The sequence below is a fragment of the Zonotrichia albicollis genome, chromosome 3 (genome assembly GCF_047830755.1).
Source record: "Zonotrichia albicollis isolate bZonAlb1 chromosome 3, bZonAlb1.hap1, whole genome shotgun sequence".
NCBI lineage: Eukaryota > Metazoa > Chordata > Aves > Passeriformes > Passerellidae > Zonotrichia > Zonotrichia albicollis.
In genome coordinates, this window is record NC_133821.1 from 19,559,922 (window position 1) to 19,583,752 (window position 23,831).

Here is a 23,831-nt window from a genome sequence, read left to right on the forward strand (position 1 = left end):
TCCTTAATTCAAAACTTCCTTGGAATGCATAATATTTTTTACTAGTTTGTATTTATTTGAGGATTTTCAAGTAACACAAAAATTAACAGGGCAGCTTTGAAAAATGCCATTAGAAATAGTATATGCCCTTTTAAGAGAGCTATTGTTTATTGTTTGTGCATGCTTTTTATATCATTTTAGCCTTCAGCATCACTAATTGAATTGCAGGTGAACCTCACTTTAACTTCTGCTTTTATTACATATATATAAGTTCTGCATTTACTTACAGTAGAAAAAAGCTGGGGTGAGGGGAGGGAAATTTATTCTCTCCTTCCTTTGGAGAGGAATAACCAAGATGCTGGTACTAATTCTAGCACATTCTAACTTAATTCTGTATGCATGTTTGCCAGTGTCATTATCATCAGCACTGGTGTCACTGTCTCTGTGTAAGAATTAGAATGAGAGAAGATGCAAGAAAGGCAGAAGGGCTGTATGGCAAATAAGCACATCTTACTTAAAAAATGAAAGCTCCTAATTTTTCAGAAATATCTTGAGAAAGCTTTGGTGAAAATAGGCTAATGCAATGAATCAGGAACATAATTTTTGAATACAGATGTTCTTAAAGGATGGATTGGACCTGCTAGGCTTGAAATAGTGACACTAGCCTGAATCTTTTCTGCCCAAATGTTGTGCAAAGCACTGAAAAGCATGAGGTGGGAGTGTCCACCACTATCTCTTCCACCCATACCCAGCTGAGAAGCGCTGCAGAGTTTCTTGTTCCTCCCTCTTTAGTGGCTGGCATGGCTCCATCAGGTCTCTTGCATGCACAGTCTGCTATCCTGTGGTGGTGATGGAAAACAGAACTGGAGCATTATGTTGCTCCCTGTGTGATCCTTCAGAGCTTATTCACAATCCTTTGTGTTTCATGTGGCAGCAGAAGAGAGCACTGCTTTGCTAATGGAATAACACTGATGAATTCAGTAACAGGAGCCTTGCAGAACAAAAAAACAACAGTTACTTAATCTGTGATTGTGACCACATTTTTCACTACACTCCAACTCCTTAATAGTCTACAGCCATTTATAGCCAGGTTGTCTCATTATAATAAAATACCACATGCATTTATTTGAAAGTTTCCTTACACAATTTGTAAGCCCCAGACTTGTGGAGTGGCTATATATTCAAATATAAATTTAAGGCTGTAATCCCTGAATGGGTTTGCTGTGATTTCTAAACTTGTAAAATCATTGGGTTGGTTTTTTCCTTTCCAAGTGAAAAGCAGAATGCTTTCCTGTTGTTTGAACTGAGACAAGAGGATTCTTGTCTGTTCCATCAGCATTTCACCCTAATACATTTTCAGAGTTACAGATATCATTCAGAGCATACATATAATTCTCCATGGAGGATTATGCAATTGCATCAGTATATGCAATAATTCTGTTACTTATACTACTTCATGTTGCTGTAAATGAATAAGTGAGAGGTTCCTGAAATCAAAGCTTGCAAGACCTTAAAAAGGAAAGGGTGGAAAAGAGAAACATAGGGACTCAATTATAGATCATATCAACAGTTTTAATCTGCTAGCAACTTTGCTAACTGTAAACCACTCTAAATTAAAAAAAAAAAAAAAAGAAGAAGTAAAAAAAAAATCATACCTACTGGACTGTTCTGAAAACATAATTTGATTGTGTTAATTATTTGATAGCAGGTCTGGATGCTTAAAGTGTGTTACAGGTATCTCAGAAGGCTTCAACAAAGTATTTGTTTAGTAAAGGGGACCTGGCCCATCCTAAGTAGTCCATGATTGCTTGGCTAAAGTCCTTCTAAAAATGTCTGATTTTTTTTTTATTTTACTTTTTAATTACTCATGAATATGAGATTACTTCAATATTTATTGCCTTAATCACGAAAGGATATGAGGAGAAGCTTTCTTGGGGACTGTTGCTAACCTCTGGAATGTTGCAAAGGATACATAAACCCAAATATAGAGCTTTTTCTTTGTTCTCTCTCACACATGCAGGCAAACAAGTGTACACACATACCCCACTCCCACTCTTTATCCTCCTCATTTCATTTCCCCATGCTCTCTTTCATAGCTATGGAAATCTGCCCAGCAGTCAATATTCCCCATGCAGGGTGGAGGAATTCTCAGAGAGGCAGAGAAGCTTGCATCCCAGCTGTACTGCTGTGGCAGTGGTTTTGTTGTCATTTTTAAAGGGTTTGTTTTCCCTCAGTTTGGTTTTGTGTTATCTTTTTTTCCCTTTCTTTTTTTCTGACATGATCCACTGGAAAATGTATTTGGAGAGAAAAGCAACCCGTAATGATGTTCTGTTGAAACAAGTGATGCTTGGCTTGCTGAAAAGCAGAAGGAAAATAATGACATGAAAATTGTCCTTGCTCAGGAGCAGTAAGCAAAGATTGTATATAATTGGACAGTTATGAATCAATGAAACTGCATAGTTTTTCATGCAACTTGGCAAAAATTCAACCTCCCTATGTATAAGTAATCAGGATCAAAACACTTCTAGAAAAAAAATAATTTCTTTCTTTAACTTTGTGCATTCTGGGATGAAACACTGTAACTTTGATCTTTCCATTTGAAATGTATTCCATTTCAGTCCTGAAGCTTTTCTGAAACATGATGGAAAAAGCTCTACTTTCCTTTTCAAGATGAGCAGCACTAAATTTAAACATCTATTTCATAAGTATATAGGGGAAGAAATAATTGTGAATCACCAGATTTTGCTGTTGTGTATTCTGCAGTTGCTTGGATCCTTTGTTAAAATCAGAGTCTGGAAAGTAAAACGTTCCTAGCTTCAATTTTATAATATACTATGGACTTCTGTTTCGAGATCTTCTGCTACTTCTCTTCCTCTTGTTCTACATTCTGCACATCTCTTCAGTCCTCCTTCCATATTCCCTGGATCTTCTGATGGCCTCCTATTGGATAGGTTTTTCACGTTCCTCTAGTGCTGCTGATTCTTGAATTTGATGGGTATGACATTGCAGCTGTGAATTTGGTTAGATAATAATGAGGTTTATTTTTATCCAACCATTCTCAATTTTTTTTCTAATTCTTGCATTATTTAGATGCTTTGTATTTTCCAGATGTATTGTCCTGTTGAAGTATCTGGAATAGAAGCCTCAATTAATCGTTTTAAAATCTGTATCCAGATTATTACAGAAACGTGTTATGAAGCAGGAAGGTAATGCAAAAGGTGTGAGAAAGGATTCATATCCTTGAAAAGTATACTCTGAGAGAATGGTCTTGAATGGAAATACACTCATCAGCAGGGGAGGAGTGAGATACAACAGGTTTATTTTCAAATTGTGGAGATCCAGTTATAATATGGATCAAAGAAAACTGTTTCTTTGAAGAACAGTGGTCAGGGAATTTCTGACAAGAGAGTATCCTGCTGAAAAGAAATTCAATAGCCATGATGATCTCTAATGAATTTAATAAATGAGGGACAAATCTTGAGATACTTTACATACCAGCAAAAAGGCAAAGTTGCCTCTCCGAAGGGAGCTGTAAGGAAAGGAACTTGCTCTGGAGATTTCCCTCACTCTTCACATCACTGTAAATTACCAGGGAGAAAAAGAAGAAATTACAAATACTAGGAGACTTGTCAAGGATGGAACATGGAAATTTACAGAGACATTACTTAGGGAAGGGACTGGAAATTTCTATTATTGCCTATCTTCAGTAGCAATAGATCATAACCCTAACCCTCTGCTGTGTTGACACTCCAGTTCTCTACTTCACAACTATTGCAAGCAAATTTTATTCAAGTCTTAAATTGATATTTTGAAGTGAGTTTTTTAATCATATTTTAGTTCACTTCTGAAAGATTCATGCACAATTATCCAAATCTGGATGAGCACTGGGTGCTGCTTCATTTAGCACATGTAAATGGCTCCATGAAATTTCAAATAGGACACCACAGTATCCAACTCCCTGAACCACTCAGAGATGCAAAATCACTTACAAGGGGAGGTGGAGAATATTGCCCACTAAAACATGGTAGTTCCATAAAGAATCAAAACTACTTGAAATGCAAGTTTCAAAGCTAAACTGGAAGTTGAATCCCATGAGAACAGATTGAGGCAATGAATACTATTGAAAGATCTAATAATGACAATTTTTGTCAATGTTAAAAGGTGGCAAACACACACATATAGATATAAAGATAACTATATCATCAATATCTATATTATATATATCACAGGCTATTCTTCCAAAACCCAAATGGATGTAGCAGCTTCTTTTCTTTTCCACTCATCTAAAATCTTTGTGCCTGAAGCATTTTCTTCTTCTTGAATTCATTTATTCTTGTTTTGTGATCTAGCAGAGGAATTTGTGGTGTGGTGAGATTTGCTTTCTTATTCATTTGTTTATTATTGACCTAGATAAGGTTGGTTATTCTCATTGTTGTCTTCTACATCAAACAGACAAATAGACTTGTCATCTCTAGTAACATCACATGGGGCAAAAAAAAAGGTATGGATAAGAAATTTCCTGACTTATTTCTGTACCAACATGGGCAAGGGGAGGTCTAGTAGTGGAGAATATTTTTATTTCTGCAGTTTAACAATTTCCAGCAAAAAATGATTGCATGCAGGAGTGCTATTTGTAGAAATTTAAAGATGAAAAGGAGTGGAGGACATTGTCCAGTCCTGAAAGGGTAATAAATTATATTTGAGTAGTTCCAAGAAGACTATACTGTTCAGAAGTAATTCTAAAAATGAAGACTCCACCATCTTCTAGGTGATCTTTTATAGCACCCCACTATCCTCACTGTTGAGAAGGTTTTTACAATATCTACCCTGAATCTTAATTGCTGCAATTTAGCACATTTCTTTCTGTCTTGTCCGTCACTGTGATTGAGAACAGCTGATTTCCTTATTCTTTAGAAACAGCCTTTCATGCATTTGAAAGCTATTATCATGTTCAATCTCAGTTGTCTCCTTTCTAGCCTAATTCTTTCAAGCTTTATTGAAGCCCCTGTTCCCTAGACTCTGGTCATGTTGCCCTCCTCACATTTTTCCCAGTAGGCTCGTGCCTTTCTGGGGTGTAATGCCCAAATTTGTGTCTGTATTCCCGCTGAGGGTTTGTTAATGCTGAGCTGAAGGGGAGAATTGCTTCACATTTTTGCAGGCTGTGCTTGTGTTTGTGCACTCCAATATGCTGTGAGCAGATGTCGACTCACGGTGTCACCCTGAACCGCGTTCGAGCACGGAGGCTCGCACTAAAACCAGGCAACCAAAGGGAAAAGAAGTGCCAAGCATTTCACCCTGCCACATGTCTATCAGACAAATATGATAAAGGTTTATTGGAGATTAATTAGCTGAAAAGATACATGGAAAAAGAAGTTTGCCACTAGAGATCAGTGATCAGCGTTTACTGATTTCAGAGTCGAGTCATCCCCTTCACCAACAACTGGAAATCTGATAATCTTTTTTGTCAGGAGAGAAATATGCATTGCAGATTAATGGCTGGGTTTGTGTTAATGCTCTGGGTTTTCTCACTCCTTGCTTTTATAGTCACCCAGATCAGAAGACTTCCTAGTGAGATTTATGTGTCTGTAGCTCAAGATTGATGAAATAACCTGCTGATCTCAGCACTGCCACCAAAAACCTCAGTGGTACATCAGTTTGTCCTTTTCATACAGAGAAATTAAATTAGGGAGTCTAAATAAATTAACAAAAACTTAACTGTGGTTTACCACCTGGGTCTGTACTGAGTAATGACACAGGAATTCCCTGCTGCTAGTCACATTTACAACATTTACATTGCAAACTGTACTGGAAAGGAATAAGCAAACTTCCTCAAATGCATAATTAGAATTTTCCTTCTGGAAAACTAATCTTGTGAATCTGCGTATTTCTGAGCTTCTTTAGTAGAAGGAAGCCTTTACTGTATTGCTTGCACATTATAAATCTCTTTTGATGAAAAAAATGAAAGAAATGCAAACTAAGAGATGCATTTTATAGACAAAAAAACTTTTTCATACACTGAGTTGTATAATTGAAGCCCATTTGACTAGAGAAGTTACTTTAGAAGTTTTTAAGGTTGTAAGCTATTTCCCCCTGTGCAATTCAATAGCTCATTACCAGTTAAATATCATTATATTATACTGTATATAGATCCAGTGTTCTGGAAGAGTTCCACAAGAAGCAAATGCACTTGTGGGATATCCTCTATAGCTAATGGATATTTATTTTAATGGCATAGACATTGCTTTAAATCTCTTTCTGCATTAATGATAAATTGATCATTAGTGCAAAGTAGGTGAGAATTAAAAATGGCTTCTAATAATTTATAGCTCATATTGATTTTGCTGGAATGTTTCAACAATAAGGCAGAGCCCAGGCCTTTGACTTGGGTAAATTCCATTCAGGTCAGTGAGATATTTGCTGGAACAAGCTGTCCTTCAACCCTCACTTTGTGGGTTCTGCCCACCGTGTACGTTTGGGAGCTCAAAAGCGTGAGGCAACACGAGCATTGCTCTTGCATGGACTCTAATGAGGAAGGATGAAGTTTAATAAGTCCAAGTGCTGAGTCCTGCATTTTGGCCACAGTAACGCTCTGCAATGGGTTACTCTGCAATGTTATAGGCTGTGGATGGTGTGGCTGGACAGTGCCCAGGCAGAAAGGGAGATGGTGGTATTCGTTGACAGCCAAGTGAACATGAGCCAGCAGTGTGCCCTGGGGGCCAAGAAGGCTGATGGCTCCTGGCCTGGATCAGGAATGGTGTGGCCAGCAGGAGCAGGGAGATCATTCTTGCCCTGTACTCAGCACTGGTGAGGCCACACCTTGAGTGCTGTGTCCAGCTCTGGCCCCTCAGTTTGGGAAGGATGTTGAGAGCTTGAGCGCGTCCAGAGGAGACAACAAGGGTGGAGAGGGGCTTGGAGCTCAAACACTGTGAGGAATGACTGAGGGAACTGGGGGTGTTTAGCCTGAAGAAAAGGAGACTCAGAGGTGACCCTATCACTCTCTACAACTTCCTGAAAAGTGGCTGTAGTCATGTGGGGTTGGTCTCTTTCTCCAGGCAACAACTGATAGAACCAGAGGACACAGTCTCAAGCTGCATCAAGGGAAATATAATTTGGATATTAGGAAAAAGTTTTTTACAGAAAGAATGATAAAGTACTGGAATGGCCTGCCCAGGGAGGTGGTGGAGTCACCATCCCTGGATGTGTTTAAAAACACACTGGATGTGGCACTGGGTGCCGTGGTTTAGTTGAGGTGTTAGGGCATGGGTTGGACTTGATGACCTTCAAGGTCTCTTCCAACCCAGTTAGTCTGTGAATTCTGTGAATTATGCAAATTCTGTGAATTCTGCCATTCATAAACCTCTGTGTGACTGTAATTTTGGTGTAGATTTTCACTCTTAGCCAAAAGATTATTGCTCGTCCCTTACAATTCAAGTGCATCAAGAGTAGGAGTTTTATTGAAGGAAGTGCCCTGATTTGGAGTTATAAGAATTAACTCATCTTAGCTTTAGAGGTCTCTCTGAAAAGAAAGTATTTGAAAGAAGATTTGTTCAATCCCAACTGAAAAATAGCAACAAGGAAAAGGCATTTAGCTTTTTTTAAATTAAGACCACAAAAATTATGAAAGGGAACATAATTTTGAAAATTAAGCCACTTTTTACAATGTGATTCTTTAATTTTCTTATGTTCTCTTTATTTTACACTACAAATAATTTGAGAGCACTTCATGTTACCAAGTGAAAAGAAAAAAAAGAGTTTCACTGTAAGTCTCTTCTTGGTTCCACTCCTTTTGCTGCTTCATAAAGTGCTTTGATATATCTGGATGAGAAGGACTACACCAGTACTAAGCTTTTTTTAAACAAAGCAGCCACAGATCAGTAGCATATACTGTACCAACTCCTCTGACAAACCAACAATTCTGTGAGAGGTAGGGATATGGAAAAAATGTGATAATTCATATTATGTGATTGTCTTCCTCCAGTGCATGGCATAATTCTGATTGAAATTACTGGCAGTACTTTGTGTGCATCAAAGGAAAAACAGCTCCAGGAACTGACATCCTGTGAAATGTGGAAGAGCTATTATAGGCTGGTGGTTCAATACAGTGGTTTCTGAAACCTTCCTGACAAAACCCATAAGCTTTTTCTGGGCAGTAATGCTCAACTCTGTGACCAGAGATGGTCAGCAGACCACCCATCTTTCCTATTCAAATTTGTGACAGCTTTAGCATGTGCAAAGACTCAAAGAGCAGGTTTCAGACCATAATCCTTTTTAGGGCCCCATTCTTCTCATTTTACTTGTTAGAAACAAAATTAGATCCAAGGGTGTTAAAAGAAAGCTGCTGGCTTTCTAAGCCTTTAAAAATATGTATGCATTGCACATTTTTTTCTTTGAGTATATCTTTTATTATGCACTGAAATAAATAGGTAAAATTAGGCAAGTTTTGATAGAGCCACAAAATTGCAGCTGAGAAGTCCTGGATTTTCTTTCCTGTTACAACCTGCTTTTAAAGATAAGCTGGTTGTGACTCTTAATTTTAATTATAAAGCAGGCACTTTGTTTTAGCTAGGAATTTCTTTAATGTAATTCATTAAAATTAAAACACAGGTATGAATAAAATTATTTTCTGTTTCCAATCTCTTGATATTTGCACCCATTATTTGCATATATGCTAAGGAGGACAAGCTTGGCCAACAAAGTTTCTTTACAGTGGGAATGTTTTCCCATACAAATTTTCCCTTTAAGCAAAGTAGATCAAATATTTACAGGATTCCCATCTATATATGTATAAAATTTGAGGGAGGCCCACGCTTCCACAATTATTACAAACAGTGGCATTCATCAGGAAGCAATCTTTAAGCGCCTTAAACAGAGCATTGGCTTTAAAGTTGCACTGAATATTCTTGTTAGAGCTTTATAGACAAAAACTTGTAGGTGGAGAAGACTTAATCCTGCAATGTTCCGTTTAATAGTGCTGGAAGCTAAAAACCTTTCAGCATTGGTGTGAAGGGTGTAATTCCACCAAGCCTTACCCATGCCAAAACCCTTTATCTTTGGGACTGGTAATATTGACCCAGCTTACCAGTTAGCCATTGAATGGCAAATGCTTTGTAGTGATTTGTCCAAGGCTGCATTTTGCAAAACTGTGGCAGAGAAAGGTGTAGAAGTTCCATTCTTTCCATACCACCAAAGAGAATTGTAGGATTGTGTTTTAGGGGAGGGTCAAGCCATCAATCACCACAACAGGTAATTCATATTGCATTGCCACTGGATGGGAAATGTTCCAGTAAAATGCAGATAGCTGTCCCTACTTGAGTGCTTCCCCAAAAGCCTATTTCCTATATATGAATCCCCTGTATTTGTCCTTAAGAAAAGAACAGAATGTATATATCATCAGATTTTCTCTCTCCTTAAGTTAATTACCTTTGGCTTCTCTAGTAGCTTAATTTTTCTTGCCCTATCAATAAGCTTGCTGAAAGAAGCACAGCACAAAGGGTTTTATCTGTGTTATTGATTGGCTAGAAAGTGATGTGTTTGTGACTATTGGAGCTTCTCCAGTGGGTATTTATTTACATTGGGGGGGAAAAAAAAAATCAGTATTACTTGGAAAAAAAATAACTAAAGCTTTCATTTAACATTACAAAAGAGAGTATTGCTTAATCCTTGAAGTAGGAAATTACTTTTCTTCATGATCCATTGCATTCATACTGTTTCTGGCTGCTGGTGCTGAAGGAAAGAAAAACTGTTCTCACTCTGTTTTCACTGTATCACTTTTCTTATCCTCCACAACAAAAAAAAAAATTAAAAAAAAAAAAAAAGAAGAAAAAGAAAAATTTGGCTGCTAATTTGTTGTTGAAGTAAATACAGGGAGGGGAGAGCCTGGGTAAGAAAAGATGGTTTTGTCTCGAATGGGCACTTGCAAAAATGGAAGCAGCGTAAAACTTTATGTGGAAATCTGAAAAGAGGAGATTAAGGATTTGAAGTTATATATCAAAGCTGAAGTATATGAGCTATTGCTATTCTTTGAGATGCTGTTATGGTTTTATACCTAAATTCAGCAGCATGCTCCCAGAAGATGAATGTTGCTAAGGAATGTTTTTTTTTTCTTGTGTTCTGATCTTGTACATATACAGAGAGAAAGAAAATGGCAATTAGAAGGAAAAGGCATAGCTGGCTGAAACAAAATGCTGGTATTTCATTTCACCTTGCTTAAGACTCATTCTTTTTTGTTAAAAGCACCTATTGTTTTATTGCTTCTAATGTGCACTATAAAAATACAGTGTGTTACAGCTCAGTGCTGGAAAATACAAATGGACTGTCACTAAGGAATGATTATTTAGCTTTGGAAGTTACAGTACTTAATTAATAATTCCCTGACATTGTCGGGACAGGTCACAGAATAGATTTTAGAGTAATTGTAAATTACCAGCAGTGGTTTTAAATTTTCCCCTAGGAACAGCAATAGAAGTTGTATTTTCTCTTTTCCTATCAGTGGTGTCTCTTGTTTCCTTTTTTAATCTGATGGCTTTCTTGTTTTTTGAATGCATTTAGTCTTGCAAACCATAATCAGAGGTTATGCCAGTAAAGCAGTACTCTGAACTGTGATGGCAATTTTCTGAGACTGGTATCTCACAGAAGAGGCACATGTACCTTTCATTTTGAGTTTTAGCTTGTGCTAGCTATATAAGGAAAGTAGCAAGACCACACCATATGCCCAATAAAAGCTTCATTAGAAAGGCATTAGTAGATTAATCCAACTTACTCTGTGGTTTATTTTATTTAGAATGTAATAAGGTAGGTTCATTAGTTTGCAGGCTTAATGTTTTTTACTGTACCTCAAAGCAACCAGTAACAATTCCATTGAGATTCCCCAGATCTCACTAACACCTGTCAAGATAAACACATGGCTCTCTGGGGGAATCACCTTGGCAACATAACTGAGGGAATCTAGAAAAAAAGTAAGTCTTCCACATACATAGGTGTTACACAGCCTAAACTTGATTAATGATTTTTCACATGCCTCTGAGGTCATATATCTCTTTAAAGCAGGAAAAGAAGTCAAATCAATCTCTGAAGAACAAATATTTTTGGAATGTACAATACTGCATCTGAAATGTATTTTAAAGAACTTGAAGGATGTAGAATAATTGTGCAATTTGAGCTGAGCCTCAGAAAGGCTGTCTGAGACCAGCAATTCAGTCTCCGTCCCCCTAGGGCTAATATATTAGATTACAAGGATTATTGTAGTGGCACTATCTGTGCCACTACATTTAAGATTATGTCAGCATTTTCATTTTAAACCTGTACGTTCAGAGGTTCATAACTCAGCTATAGGAAATTTGCTTGACATTACAAATGTGTTCTGCACAACAATGACACTTTTTTGGGGGGAGGAAAAAAAAAAGAAAGAAAGAGGCTTAAAGCTAAATAAGTATTTGGACATTTTCAAGTTATGACTGCCAAAAGTTAGTGTCGTTTTCTTGAAACTCTGCTTTGTAAATTCAGTTCTTTCTGCAGCTGACTTGTAGCACTACTGCTGTCTGGAATCTAAAGCAATGTATTGCCCTGGACAAAGAGTAGATGGCTTCATCTCATGCCTTTTTTTTGCCAAGACTGAAGCAGGACTAACATGTTCAAGGAAGGCAGGAGGTGAAACTTCACTGTACATCCTCTTCTCGAGCCAGGCCAGAAAAGTGAGGCGTGTTGTGTGATGGTCATGAGTCATAGTGAGGAATATACTTTAGGTACTCCACAAATACCATTTAAGGCTCTCTTGGCTACTAGTGGACTTCCTGCAAAAAAACCCAAAAAAAAACCAAAAAAAAACCAAAAAAAAAAAAAACAAAAAAAAACAAAAACACAATTAACGTTGCCTTGCAAGGTCTTTAAACTCAATCCCCCCATTTTATGGATGTTGCACTAAGTCTATTCTGAGCTTTCCTTGACATGGCTTTAATATCTCAGTTATTGTGTGTGGTAACAGTATCAAGAGCTGCAAACGACTGTAATACACACACTTTTCCTATTTCTGGAGGTCTTTATCAACAAATAGGTTTTGCATATGCTTATACTGGATACAAAAGAGCAGAATACTGGGTTCTGTTGTTGGCATTTGTCATCAAACTTCTTGATGACTAATTTACAAGCTATTTTTGTGGTGGCTTGCTTTCTGTCCCCAGCTGAAGTATTTGCTGAGGAGTTCAAATCAGAAGCATTCAAGCTGTACCAGGGATGTCTATTTTCTGTGGCAATGCAGTGCCAATTCCTGCAGCAGCACTGGGAGAAGTCAGAGAGACTTTTGTAGGTTCTGCAGCAGCAGTAGCAGGCAATTAGGCTGGAATTAACCATTCATGTGGTAGCCCAGAGAGAGAGTGGCTAGAGACCATTTGCTACAGGACTACAAATCTCCTAAATGCCACATACAGATGGATTTGGCCTTATTTCCTGTGGCTTTAGATTGCAGTCAAAGGGGGAAGCTACACAAAGTGTCAGAAATCTTTCCGCCACATTAGACTAAAAAAAAAAAAAATTAAAAAAAAGAAAATATGTTGTTAAGTGGCATCACAGCACTGGGAGCCAGCAAAAGTCAACCCCCGGTGGATTCTGAGGAATCCCCCTCAAGCCAGCTCAAACCAGGGCTAATTCAAGTAAGGATGGACAAATCTGCAAAGTGCCCCAATGACTTAAGGACCAAACAGGGCTATTTCAGACAAAGAGGGACCTTCTCTGCACTGTCACAATTCCCCAGTCAAATTTCCCCAGGAAAATGTTCTCCACAAGCCCCTTCTGCTCTAAATTGAAAAGATCTGGCTTGTGTGCATGTCTTCAATGAAAAGAAACAAAATGAAAATCAGCTTGATTTTGACAGCAAGGAATAACAAGAAAGAGATTACTTTATACACACAGTGTCAAGAAACATTTATTATGAAGATTTAAGCCTATCTGGATGGACAGAAAGACTTATTAACTGTACCAGGATTTGTTTTGAGCTATGCCTAGAGAGAGAATAGCTACACTACAGAGAAAGCAGCCTAAATATTTCCTTTGTAAGCTCTCCTTTCTCACATGATTACCAAAATTTTGAATTTCTTTGTGTTTTGTGGCTGCACAAATAGTCCATTCATTCCCTTAGGATCATATTTGTTACGTTCAAAGTATTCAAGTAGTTCATATGATAAAATTTATTGGCATAAAATAAACAGTTTCTGCCATGGGTTATGTAGAGTTAGGACACAAAGTGGACGTAAATGACAGGCCTTGTTTCAGTATCTTGCAATTAACTGGCTTTTGGAAGGAACATTCTCTGTTGTTTAAAAGAGGAAAGTTGCCACCTCCACTGTTACCAGACATCAGTAGCAGTACTGGGAGGTACAGGGTACAGGTCATTAAATTCAGCATTGTTTATGGTGGAAAGAGGAAATATTAGCTTGGCTGTTTTCTTCTCTAAGCCTCTGTCTGTGGGCTGGATAAACCCAAAGTCTGGCCTGTTTAATTGTAATCACAGAATGTCCATGTGCTTTCAAATTAAGGGAGGGTCCAAGCCTAGCAGTGGGGAAAACCTGTAGCATAAAACATTGGTATAGATAATTGCATAGTATTCCTGTAATACACAGATTTGTGGAGGTATTTTGGGGTGGTTTGTTTGCTTTTTTGCTAATTATTTTGCTGAAGAGCAGTTGGGCTTCAGGCGTTTAAGAGTGGATGTTACAGCACTAAGTGCAGAATTAACTAGAGATGGCCAGGGCAGCCTGGTTGCATAAGGTGGCACTTAACCAAAAGAAACCCTGAATTTTACTGACAACTTCTGCTGGCCTAAGGCATGGTCTGCACTTCAGTTTTGCTGGTGCTGCTGAAGTTGTCCATCTTAGCTGATCTATTGCAGAGAGCTATGGTCATACCAGCAAAAAGTATCTGATTTAATTTGAGGGAGTAATGTAAATTATACTCATGGGAGTTTTGTTTTTGTTTTTTGTTTTTTTTTTTTTTTTTTTTTTGTATAAATTTTCTTTAGGAGCATTTGGTGTTTATAGCATAACGACACCAGAACAAATCAGGGAAAGATGTGTTCTTACAATAAGGGTATTCTTGCTCAAAAAATTTAGGAGCCTACTGGTATTAGCAGAGCTCATTTGGTGGAAATACCTTGATTAAAAGTCACATTTACTACCAATGTGACCTGCACAGGGTAAGTGTTAAATGGGACTAACTTCACTGAGATAAATTCTTGAGATACTAAAAACTACCTTGTGAACACTAGAGTTCATTCTCACATTTTATTTACTATGTCTGCAGTGGAACATTTATTTGTTTACATAAACTCTTTATTGTCTTCTTTTGTCCTACTTCTTCATTCTTTGAGTGAACCTTCACAGACTGAAAGCAGCATGTTGATTGTGTGGGAAGCACAATTCTATGTCCTTGGGGATTAAAACCAGGTTATTTCAACTTCAGTTCATCCTCAGCTAACAGAAATTCATACTCTTATGTCAGCAGGGGGTAAAAAGGCAAGCATTTTAAATAAGAAATGCTGCTTACCCTCGTTCTTCATAGTGTTTACTTGCAGAAGCTTCTAACTTACTTGTCATTAGCCTAACTCTAACTGCCAAAACACCCAATTAAACTTCTTAAATAGAATCACAGAATCATGGGACCATTCATGTTGGGAGAGACTTCTAAGATCCCTGTTAACCTAGCACTGTCAAGGCCACTGAATCATGTCCCTAAGTGCCACATAGAAACCTGGAATGGTTTGTGTTCAAATGGACTGTAATTATGATCTTGTTCCAACCCTCCTGCCATGAACATGGATAATTTTCTCTTGACCAGGTTGCTCAGAGCTCCATCCAGCCTGGCCTTGAACACTTCCAGGAATGGGGCATCCACAGCTTCTCTGGACAAACTGTTCCAGTGCCTCCCCACCCTCACAATAACAAATTTCTTCCCAAAGTCTAACCCAAATCTCTACAGGTCTTTTAAATACTTCCAGGAACAATTAATTCACCATTTCCCTGGACAGGCTGTTCCCCCTGGGCAGCCTGTTCCAGTGCTTGACAAGACTTTCAGAAGTTTTTCCAGATATCCAATCTAAATTTTCTCTGTCATGACTTGAGGCCATTTCTTCCTGTTCTATCACTCTTTACTTGAGGAAAGAGACCGACACTCACTTGCAACCTTCTTTAAATCAAAACATGTAGAAAGTATAAGTGTCTATCAGGATTTGCTTCAAATTGGAAAGAAGTTTTATTGGTTTGCTCAAAACGCATTAAAAAAAATTGTGCAAGAGAGGATTTTACTGGAATGTCCCTCTTTTGCTTTCCTGTCTCCATCTTGCTTTCATACACACTTCCTTCTTCACCTTCCTGGTGTTCTTTTAATTTTCAATCTTTTAATATTTTCTGCAAATTAATTCTCTCCCATTTCTCACCCTTGCACTGCATTAGATCACCTTTCTCTCCCATGAAACTTGGATAGTCCTCTCTTGTTTGTGGTTCAGAGTGCAGAGCCAGAAAAATGTCAAATGTTGTTAAAATTGGAGTTGCTACACCCAAGGTGCTGATCACATTACCAGATCCAGAAAGGGGTGCCTACTTAGAGGGCAGTCACCCTATTCACATTTTAATAGGGCTCTTAAGAGTTAGATGCCTAAACAGTTTTGTGAGGATTTGGTCTTTGTGTACTCAACTCTTGGTTTGGATGCAGAGCAGCAAAACAATTCATTAATTTAACGATCCCTAAGCAGTGTTTAATATCATAATGTTGCACCTAAAAATGACCCATTATAATCCAGCTGATGAAAAAAAAACTTCACCAAGTAGTCTCCAGGCACAAATTGAAATTAGAAACTTCAGTGGCAGTTGTGTATGTGTGCTGCATAAATAGTACATATTTAATAAAGTAGAGCTCTTAAAAACTCCTTTTATCTTCAGTAAAATATTAAATGAAGTACCTTGGAAGTACCTAAACATTTTATTCATTTGTCCTTGTTTTTTAAACACTTTAGGCCTCCCTGGCACAGTAGATGGCAGATGGAGCAAGAATTTAGATTAAGGTACTCAAACTACAAAGACCTCCAACAACAGAGTGCTTCCACCAAGTCTTTCTGAATCCACGCCAAAGTGGATCTTCAAAAAAGTTGAACACACTGTGCTCAGGCTGGAAGGCACCTTCGGAAAGCCTCTCTCAGGAAGGTTACACACCTAATGGGGAATCCCCCAGCGGGGATGGAGCCATGCTTTCCTGGGTGCTGACAAGGAAACTCCGGCTCTAAGGCAGCACAATCCTGATGGCAGCCTTAAAACAGCACAGCCAAGCAAAGCTAGTCTAGACAGGGCTTGCCAGCTGAAATTTTATCTGCACAATTGTGTTGCCAACTGCATCGTTACACGGTTGGCAATACCGGCTTCCTATTTCAGAGGAGTGATAACAATTTTAAGTTCCTCGTCTGTAGGTTGTCTAGAATCATTAAGAACAGTCGAGTTAACTACTGCCTGTTTCCAAAACGGCAGCAACATGTGAACAGTTTAATGAAAAACTGGTTCCAGTGACTGAAATATTTTGTTTCCTGAGTCAGATTGATAGAAAACCTAGTGGTATTTATGGATGAAGTTTCTAACACGCATTACTTGCATCAACAGGAAACATATATCAGGAGGTTTAATTTTATGAGAGCTGTCAAATCCAGGCTGACTTTTCCTTAAGGTTTCATACCTTCTTCTCCTTCTTTCCCTAACTCCGAAACTTAGAGAAATTATTGTGTTTTATTTTTTTAGGAGGTGACAGTGCATGACAGTTGAAAGCTGATAGTTGGGAAAATTGGTGTTTCTTCTCTCACACGGGAGCTTTTGGAGACAGGTTGGAAAACTGACTTCCCCCTAAGCTGCCTTTCCCTCTGGGGGTGTCACAGAGTGGCCAGGGCGAGTGCGGGCTTCCTTCGGGATGAGTGCCTGCTCTTCCACGGAGCGCAGAAAGGGCTCGGGCAGCCCTGCGTTAAGTCTTTGTTATAATTTACCTCGGTGTCCTGGCAAAACTTTGGGTGCGTGGCGAGGCTGCGATACGACTTGTCCAGGTGGGCAGGGCAGGAGCAGCCACTTTTGCTGCTCCGGAGCTTCGGGATCTTTTCGTGGCCTCCCGGCACGACCCCGCGCGTATCTGTGGCGAGGGCAGCGATCCTCCCTTGAGCTAAGCAAGGCGAAAAACCTTTCTCGTTCCTCAGTCTACGCGGCTGAGCAAAGGTTGTGACTTCTCTTCTCACCCGCGGGAATTAGCGCCTCGGCGAATTGCAGCGGTTTTTGGTTTAGATTAACGCGAAATGTGTATAAAAAAAAAAACAAAACCAAAACCAAAAAACCCACCCCATTCTCACGCCCACCGCTCGCCCTCTCGCTTTCACGCATCCGCTACCCGCACCCATGATCTCATGCTGCTGAAGGCATGGCACAAGATCCACGGCAGGCTGGGAGCGGGGGAGGGAAGGAGGAGGAGAGGAGGAATGGAGTGTGCGGCTCGCACACCCTGCTGTGCCCAGGTGCGGTACTGCAGGGGCTGCGCCTCCGCGCCCGGCTCCGGACGGCGCAGGACCCGGTTAGCCCTTAGCTCACCGACCCTCGGCTTTCAAACGTGACGTCGGCCCCCACGGCCCCCTCGGCTCAGTGTGTGTGTCCGTGCGAGGGTGGTGGTGCTGTAGGGCAGCCCTCCGCCCTGTTTTGGGGGTAGGCGTGGGGCGAGCCCCGCAGCCGGGCGGCGATGCGGGAGCTGCCGGTGCCGCCCTGCAGCTGCGGGGGAACGAGGGGGGCTCAGCCCAGAAAGGATTTTTTTTTTTTTTTTTTTTTCTCCAGCCCAGCTTGCGGCTGCGGTGGGCGGCCGAGGTGCTGTAGTTGAAAATCCCGGTAACTCTTTGTTCGGCGCCGTGTGTGCAATGACCGGATAATCACAGCCCGTGCCCGAATAGACCGAGGGGAAACATCTGATGGGCGAAGTTTAGGCCGATTAAAAGACCCCGAAATGGTTCTTTTTTAAGATGAAAGTGGGTTTTCGAGACACTGGTACCTCTGAACTGTCGGAGGAGGGGAAGTGCTCCCGCCGTGCTGCTGACTCCGCGGCGCGGGTGGGGAGGAGAGGCGTGTGAGTGTGTGTTTGTGTGTGTGTGTGTGTGTGTGTGTCCCCTCCACACCGCCCGAGCCGCGTTCTGGAAGTGCGCGGCTCCCGAAAGGCTGAGGAGGGGCAGCGCGACTGTGTGGGAGCTGAACTCAGCCTCCCTCTTTAACATAGGCTCGTCCTCTGCATTGCATCCAAGCCTCAGCGATTTGCTGTTCGGAGACTGCAGATTTGCATAGCCCTGCTCCTCGCAAGCATGCTTATTTTTATTTTTATTTTTTTTTCTCTCCCAGCTTCTTTCATAAGGGTGCACTATTCTCCCTGAAAACATCCTCGGGTATTCCTTTCAATAGCCAGACCACTGAGCTTGCCGGAGCAGCCTTATTATTGTCTAGCGGCGTGTGCGAGTGTGCGAGTGTGTGTTCGCGAGTGTGAGTGTGTGTGCGCGCCGGGAGAGAGCTCGCTCGGTGAGGGCTCACCAGTTTGGAGATGAATGGAGGGAAGAGCAGCAGTTTGATTTTTCTCTGCTTTCCCAGCGCTGGCTGATGGAGTGGCATTCCCTTTTCTTTTTTTTAGCAGAAATGTGGCATGATTTGCTACACTGTGGATTACTGAGGATGGGGGAACGCTTGGCGTTCTCGTAGCCCTTGCAACTGTGGAGTATTGTTAATGAGCACCAGCCCCGGGAAAGCTGAAACTAACGATTGTTTGGGCACGGGGCTTTTCCCCGCTTCCACCTCTTTGCGAAGGCTCTGAACTGCCTGGATTCTCTGACTATGTCTCGGATTGTTTTGGGTAGAAGAAGACCTGGAGAAAAGGATCCTCATAGGCTTTCCCAAAGGGAAGAGATGGCTCGCCTGGTGCCGTGAGCTGCAGCCAGCGCCGTGTGCCGAGTGTGCGAGCGCCTCTGCCCAAAGTTTGCCTCCGTTGCTGTGGCTGCCGCTCCTCCCGAGGACGCCGCGGGCCGGCTCGCCGCGCACCGGAGCATGGGGGGGCTCCTCAGGGGCAGCCCGGAGCCGGGACCCGCCAGCAGCGGCAGCAGCAGCGCCGGCGGCCGCTTGGCCCTGCTCTGGATAGTCCCGCTCACTCTCAGCGGCCTCCTTGGGGTGGCGTGGGGCGCCTCCAGTTTGGGCGCTCACCACATTCACCATTTCCACGGCAGCAGCAAGCATCATTCAGTGCCTATCGCTATCTACAGGTCACCGGCTTCCTTGCGAGGCGGACACGGTGGGTCCGGGTGCCGCTCGGGGCCGCCAGAGGTCAGACCCCGCCGTCTGCGGGGCTGCGGCGGGCTCGGGGGGAGCATGAGGAGCACGGCGGGGAAGGAAGGCTGGGATGCGGGGCTGGGAGACCCATCGGGCGGGGTCCGGGCCCGTCCCGCCGCTCCCGGTGGGGCGGGGGGCTCGGTCGGTCCCGGTGGGGCGGGGAATGCTGGCGGGCATCCCCCGGGGCTGGGCTGGCGCCGTGTCGGTCCGTGCGCCCCGCGGGGTCGCTGTGGGGTCCGCGGGCGCGGGGCAGGCGCTGGAGCGGAGATTTCCCGCACCCCGCCGGAGCGGAGATTTCCCGCACCCCGCCGCTCCCTGCCCCGCCGCAGCAGCGGGGGAAGGAAAGCCCAGCCCGGAGGCGCCCGGAGCTGCGGCCCCAGGCTGGGAGCGCCACGCCTCGTTTCTCCCCCCTCTCCCCGTCCCCTCCCTGGCCCGGTGCGGGGACACACGGGCACAGGGCAGGGCAGGGCTCCCGGGGAGCCCGGCGAGGGGCGGGGAGGGAGCCGGGGCGCTGCTCGAAGCGCTGGTGATGATCGCGCTGCTTGCAGTTCATTACCTTGGTGGGAAGTCGATGAACTAAAGAAAAGGTCAGCTCATTATGCTGGGGATCGGGGGAGCGGCAAGCGCTGGCACACCGAGGGAGGGAGGCGATGCCCAGTGTAGCGGGCAGCAAAGGGACGGAGATGGAATTCTCTCTAAGTGCAAATACATTTTGGTTAAGAACGACAGTGCTCCGGTAGTTAGTTTCTGAAGTGACAGGAAGCTGCTTCAGTGCCTTTTGGAGAGCCCCCGTGCAGTTCTCTCTTCTTTTTGCACGCAGACTTGCGAGAACCTGCCCTTCAATACATGCAGAATAAGTGTGCATTACATACGTTCGGTAGGACCAAAAGCTGTCAAAGAAAGCGAAACACCAGACTGTGTTTTAAGGATTTAAAGCCTCCCTTTGTCTCCGAGGGAGGAAGAGAAGATAAAGAAACCCCCTTGTTGGTTTCTGATTAGATTATACAGCTTCATTCTTCTTCATTTTCTCGTCTTGCCTTGCTTCATTTGCACGACCATGCGATGTCATTTACAGGCTTTGCAAAGTAAAAGACCAGATCTTGTACCTAACCTCAGCTTCTCTGTGCAAGATGACCTAGTTGCAAGCACGAGGTAGTTAGGAATTATTGGATTTTTTCCAGTGATTAACAATGCCGGTATTGGTGGAAGCAGTAGCATTGTTTACCTGAAAACCCCCACTGTGTGCTAAATACCCTTTGATACATAACTGCTAGAAAAGTGCACAGAAATGCCTCTTCTTAAGCATTTTTTTTAAAAACTTATATGACTGGTCTAATTAAAAGCAAAACAATTGAGAAATTCAGGCCACCTCTCTTCTCAGTAGTGCACTTGAGGCAGTGCAAGATTGAGAATGCTGCATGTTCTGTAATGTGTGTGCTACAGGGGAGAGCTAAAGATGTATGTGTGTGCACACATGTGTCTATATGTCTAATTATTATTCTCCCAATTTCTGCCCATATGGGGATATCATGTAGGGGCTTGTTATTTATTCGAGGGAAGGCCGAAAGGATGAGGGGAAAAGAAACATGATGGTAGAAGTACCAGCTATGATTCCTTAGAAAACATTTTAAAATCACACCTTTTGCCAGTTTTTGAAAGCATTACCTTGGACCTAGTCGAAGGGTGATGTGTAAAAAGGCAGGTTTCTCAGAAGAAATAAGTCTTGTTAAAGAAAATGAAATATGAAGGGGTGGAGCTGCCACTTAAGGACTTCATAGGAAGCCCAGGAGCCTGTCCAGAAGTTAAGTAGCTGATTCTATGGAGAGAGGGATGTTCTCTGTCATAAGGTGGCATTTCAGAATGTTTACTTGATAACACAAAGTGCCTTTGCTTTCCTGTGTTTGTGAGAAATTCTGCTATCTGACAGCATTCCAAAACATTTGGTTCTTTTCATTATTAATTCTTCAGAGAGGTGTTCCCATTTGCTTCTGCAAGCCTGACAGAAGCATTTCTGTCTCAGGCTGAGCAGTGCTGGGCACAGCTCCTGTGGAGCCCAGCACTGCATCTCTGAGCATCCATCAGAGAGAACTGGGGGAGTGGGTGTGTGCTTGTTCCTTACCTGCTCTTCTCCAGTGTCCCTAACCCCTGCTGACTTAGCCAGGTGAGAATTTGCTTCTCAGCCTTGTATCCCTCAAGCTTAGCTCAGTTTTGCAGAATTAATAATGAATTTTGTTCTCATCTAACATGATTGTACATAAAAAATTGCAGTTTTTACCGTGAGCTCATAGAAGCCTTTTTTTTTTTTTTTTGTTACTTTGTCAGCTTTTTGTAGCATCACACCTGCTAAAAGTAGAAAAGAGCTTTTAGGACAGGTCAATTAGTCGATCCCAAATGGAAGCATTGCTCTCTAATATGGTGAATTAGAAGTGTGAAAGGAAGGAGGAATGATCACTTTGTTCAGGCACTCAATAAAGGTCACCACAGGCCTCAGACATCCACACCCTTCCCCTTTACCCCTGGCACCCCCATACTCTTGGGCTTAATTTTTTCATCTTTCATTTTTCCTTGAGCCAACACAATTTCAGCTAGTAGTATAAGCCAAGCCAAAAGCCCAGCATGGTTGGATTTCTTCCATTTCTTTAAAAAAAAACCAAACCACAGTCTTGCTGCTAACATTCTCATCAGGTAATTTTGCTGGGATTTTGCTTAGTAGTGTGAGCTCATGTGGTTTTAGTGGACAGTATTGTGCCTCACAGAGACATAAACAGAATCCCAACCAAGCAATTAGCTCACCATATTAGACAAAAAGGAGTTCAGCACACAGTCTTTTAATACACTAAAAGTCAAAATTAAACATCTTTGAAGCCTGACCAAATGATTTTTCAATTTTGCTTTGTGACTCTCATTAAATTCAGGTGAAAGATGGGTGAAAGATTAGAAAGTTTAACCACAGGAATGAATAAGAAAATAATTCTGTGGATCATGACATCAACAGTTGTCATGGTTTGAGCCTGGCACAGAGCCAGTGCCCCCCATGAAAATGCCCTCACCCTGGTGTCTGCTGTGAGATGTGACCAGGAATAAGCAAAACAGGCTTTAGCTTAAACATAAAGAACACTTTATTACCTAAACTACAGGGAAATAGGGAAAGACCATAAGGAAAAGAAAAAAATTGAAAACCTTACAGAAACCACTTTCCTCCTCCCCACTACCTGACTTTCCCAATCCGATACATTCTCCCAAAACACCCAACTGCCCAGCCTGGCACCACACTTTAGTATACTCAAACTTCAGTTCATGAAGAGGAAAGGAGTCCTTCTTGTTCCATAGGCTTCCCCTGGAAACACACTGAAACCTCGTGTGCTTCCCTGTCACTTCGGCACCGCCCGGAAAGAAAAGTCCTTTTGCCGCTTGTGACATCTTCCTTCCATGCCCAGTGCTCTCACCACTGACGCATGGACCAGAGCTGCTTTTAGGGTTGTCTTTCAAGGATGCCTTGTCTCACTCCAAAAAGGCACAGTCTCTGCTTTGGGACATCTGTCCCCCCCATATTTTTCCAACCCCCTGGGGCCGGGGGGTCCTCACGAATGAACCCTCCTGGTTCTGAGGCACTGCCTCCCCCTAAATGCAGTCTCTGTGTCACAGGAACAACTGAGTCCATGGCCCCAAGAAAAGTCCAGCCAAAAGGCCACTCCAAATCATCTCTCCCCATCCAATCATCTCCACGTTCTTCGGGCCAGGTCCTTGTCTCATCTCATCTCTTATCTCCCTTCTTATTCAGCTTCGAGGAGGATTAGCATTTTTGCAAGGCCCCAATCATGAAAGAAAGGGGTTAAAACTTTCAGTCTCTGTCTATCTCAGAACGATGATACTCCCACACGTGCTGCTGCTGCGGCCGGCCGGGCTGCACCCTTCTCCCCCCTTTCTCCTCCTGGGCCAGCTGCTATCACATTCCATCTCGCCGACTCTCCCTCTCTCTCCCTCCTGGGGGGGGGGAATGGCTGCCCGATGTCTCTTGGGGCTCCTCCACCCTTCCATCCTTGAGGGCCTTCTCACCCCCATCTCTGTCCAGGCCCCGGGCCTACCGCATGGCTGCCCCTCCCCCGCCCAGCAGCAGCGACTGGACGGGGGAAGAGATCTGACCTCTTCGCTGCGACGTCCCAAGAGAGCCTCCCAGGGCCAAAGCCCTGCTTTTAACCCCTGTGTATTCTCGGAGGTGTGTCCAAACCCCACTGGCTACACCAGGTGTCAGTATGAAACTCAGAACATCCATTGGTTTGACCACAGCATCCCAGAATTCCCACTCCTTCCTGGTCAAACCACCACAACAGTGTAAAAAGAAGCCCTGAGAAGTAAAAGAAAGACAAATGTTCATAAATATAAAACATACACTGCTCAGCCCTCACCAGTGGTCTCTTGTAGCGTGTGGTTTATTTGATAATTTATGTCCTTCTTGATCCATTTAAGAAGGTGGTTATTGCTTTTTTATAGCTGTAT

At 42.4% G+C, this 23,831-nt stretch overlaps 1 protein-coding gene across 36 annotated transcripts in view; it reads left to right on the forward strand.

The window, feature by feature from the left end:
• NRXN1 (neurexin 1) overlaps positions 1-23,831 on the forward strand; it is a 693,385-nt gene that overhangs the window by 390,458 nt on the left and 279,096 nt on the right. The window contains exon 1 of one of the 36 annotated variants that reach the window (XM_074536901.1): positions 17,891-17,896. The exons of 31 other annotated variants lie outside the window; for them this stretch is intronic. Coding sequence is in view for 4 of the 5 variants with exons in the window: in XM_026796121.2 (XP_026651922.1) it covers positions 19,056-19,296 (241 nt within the window). In the remaining variant the exon portion in view is untranslated. Of the gene's footprint in view, positions 1-17,890; positions 17,897-18,156; positions 19,297-23,831 lie in introns of those variants that run through there. 4 more of the 36 variants (XM_026796121.2, XM_005491482.4, XM_026796122.2 and 1 more) reach the window with 4 other exon arrangements.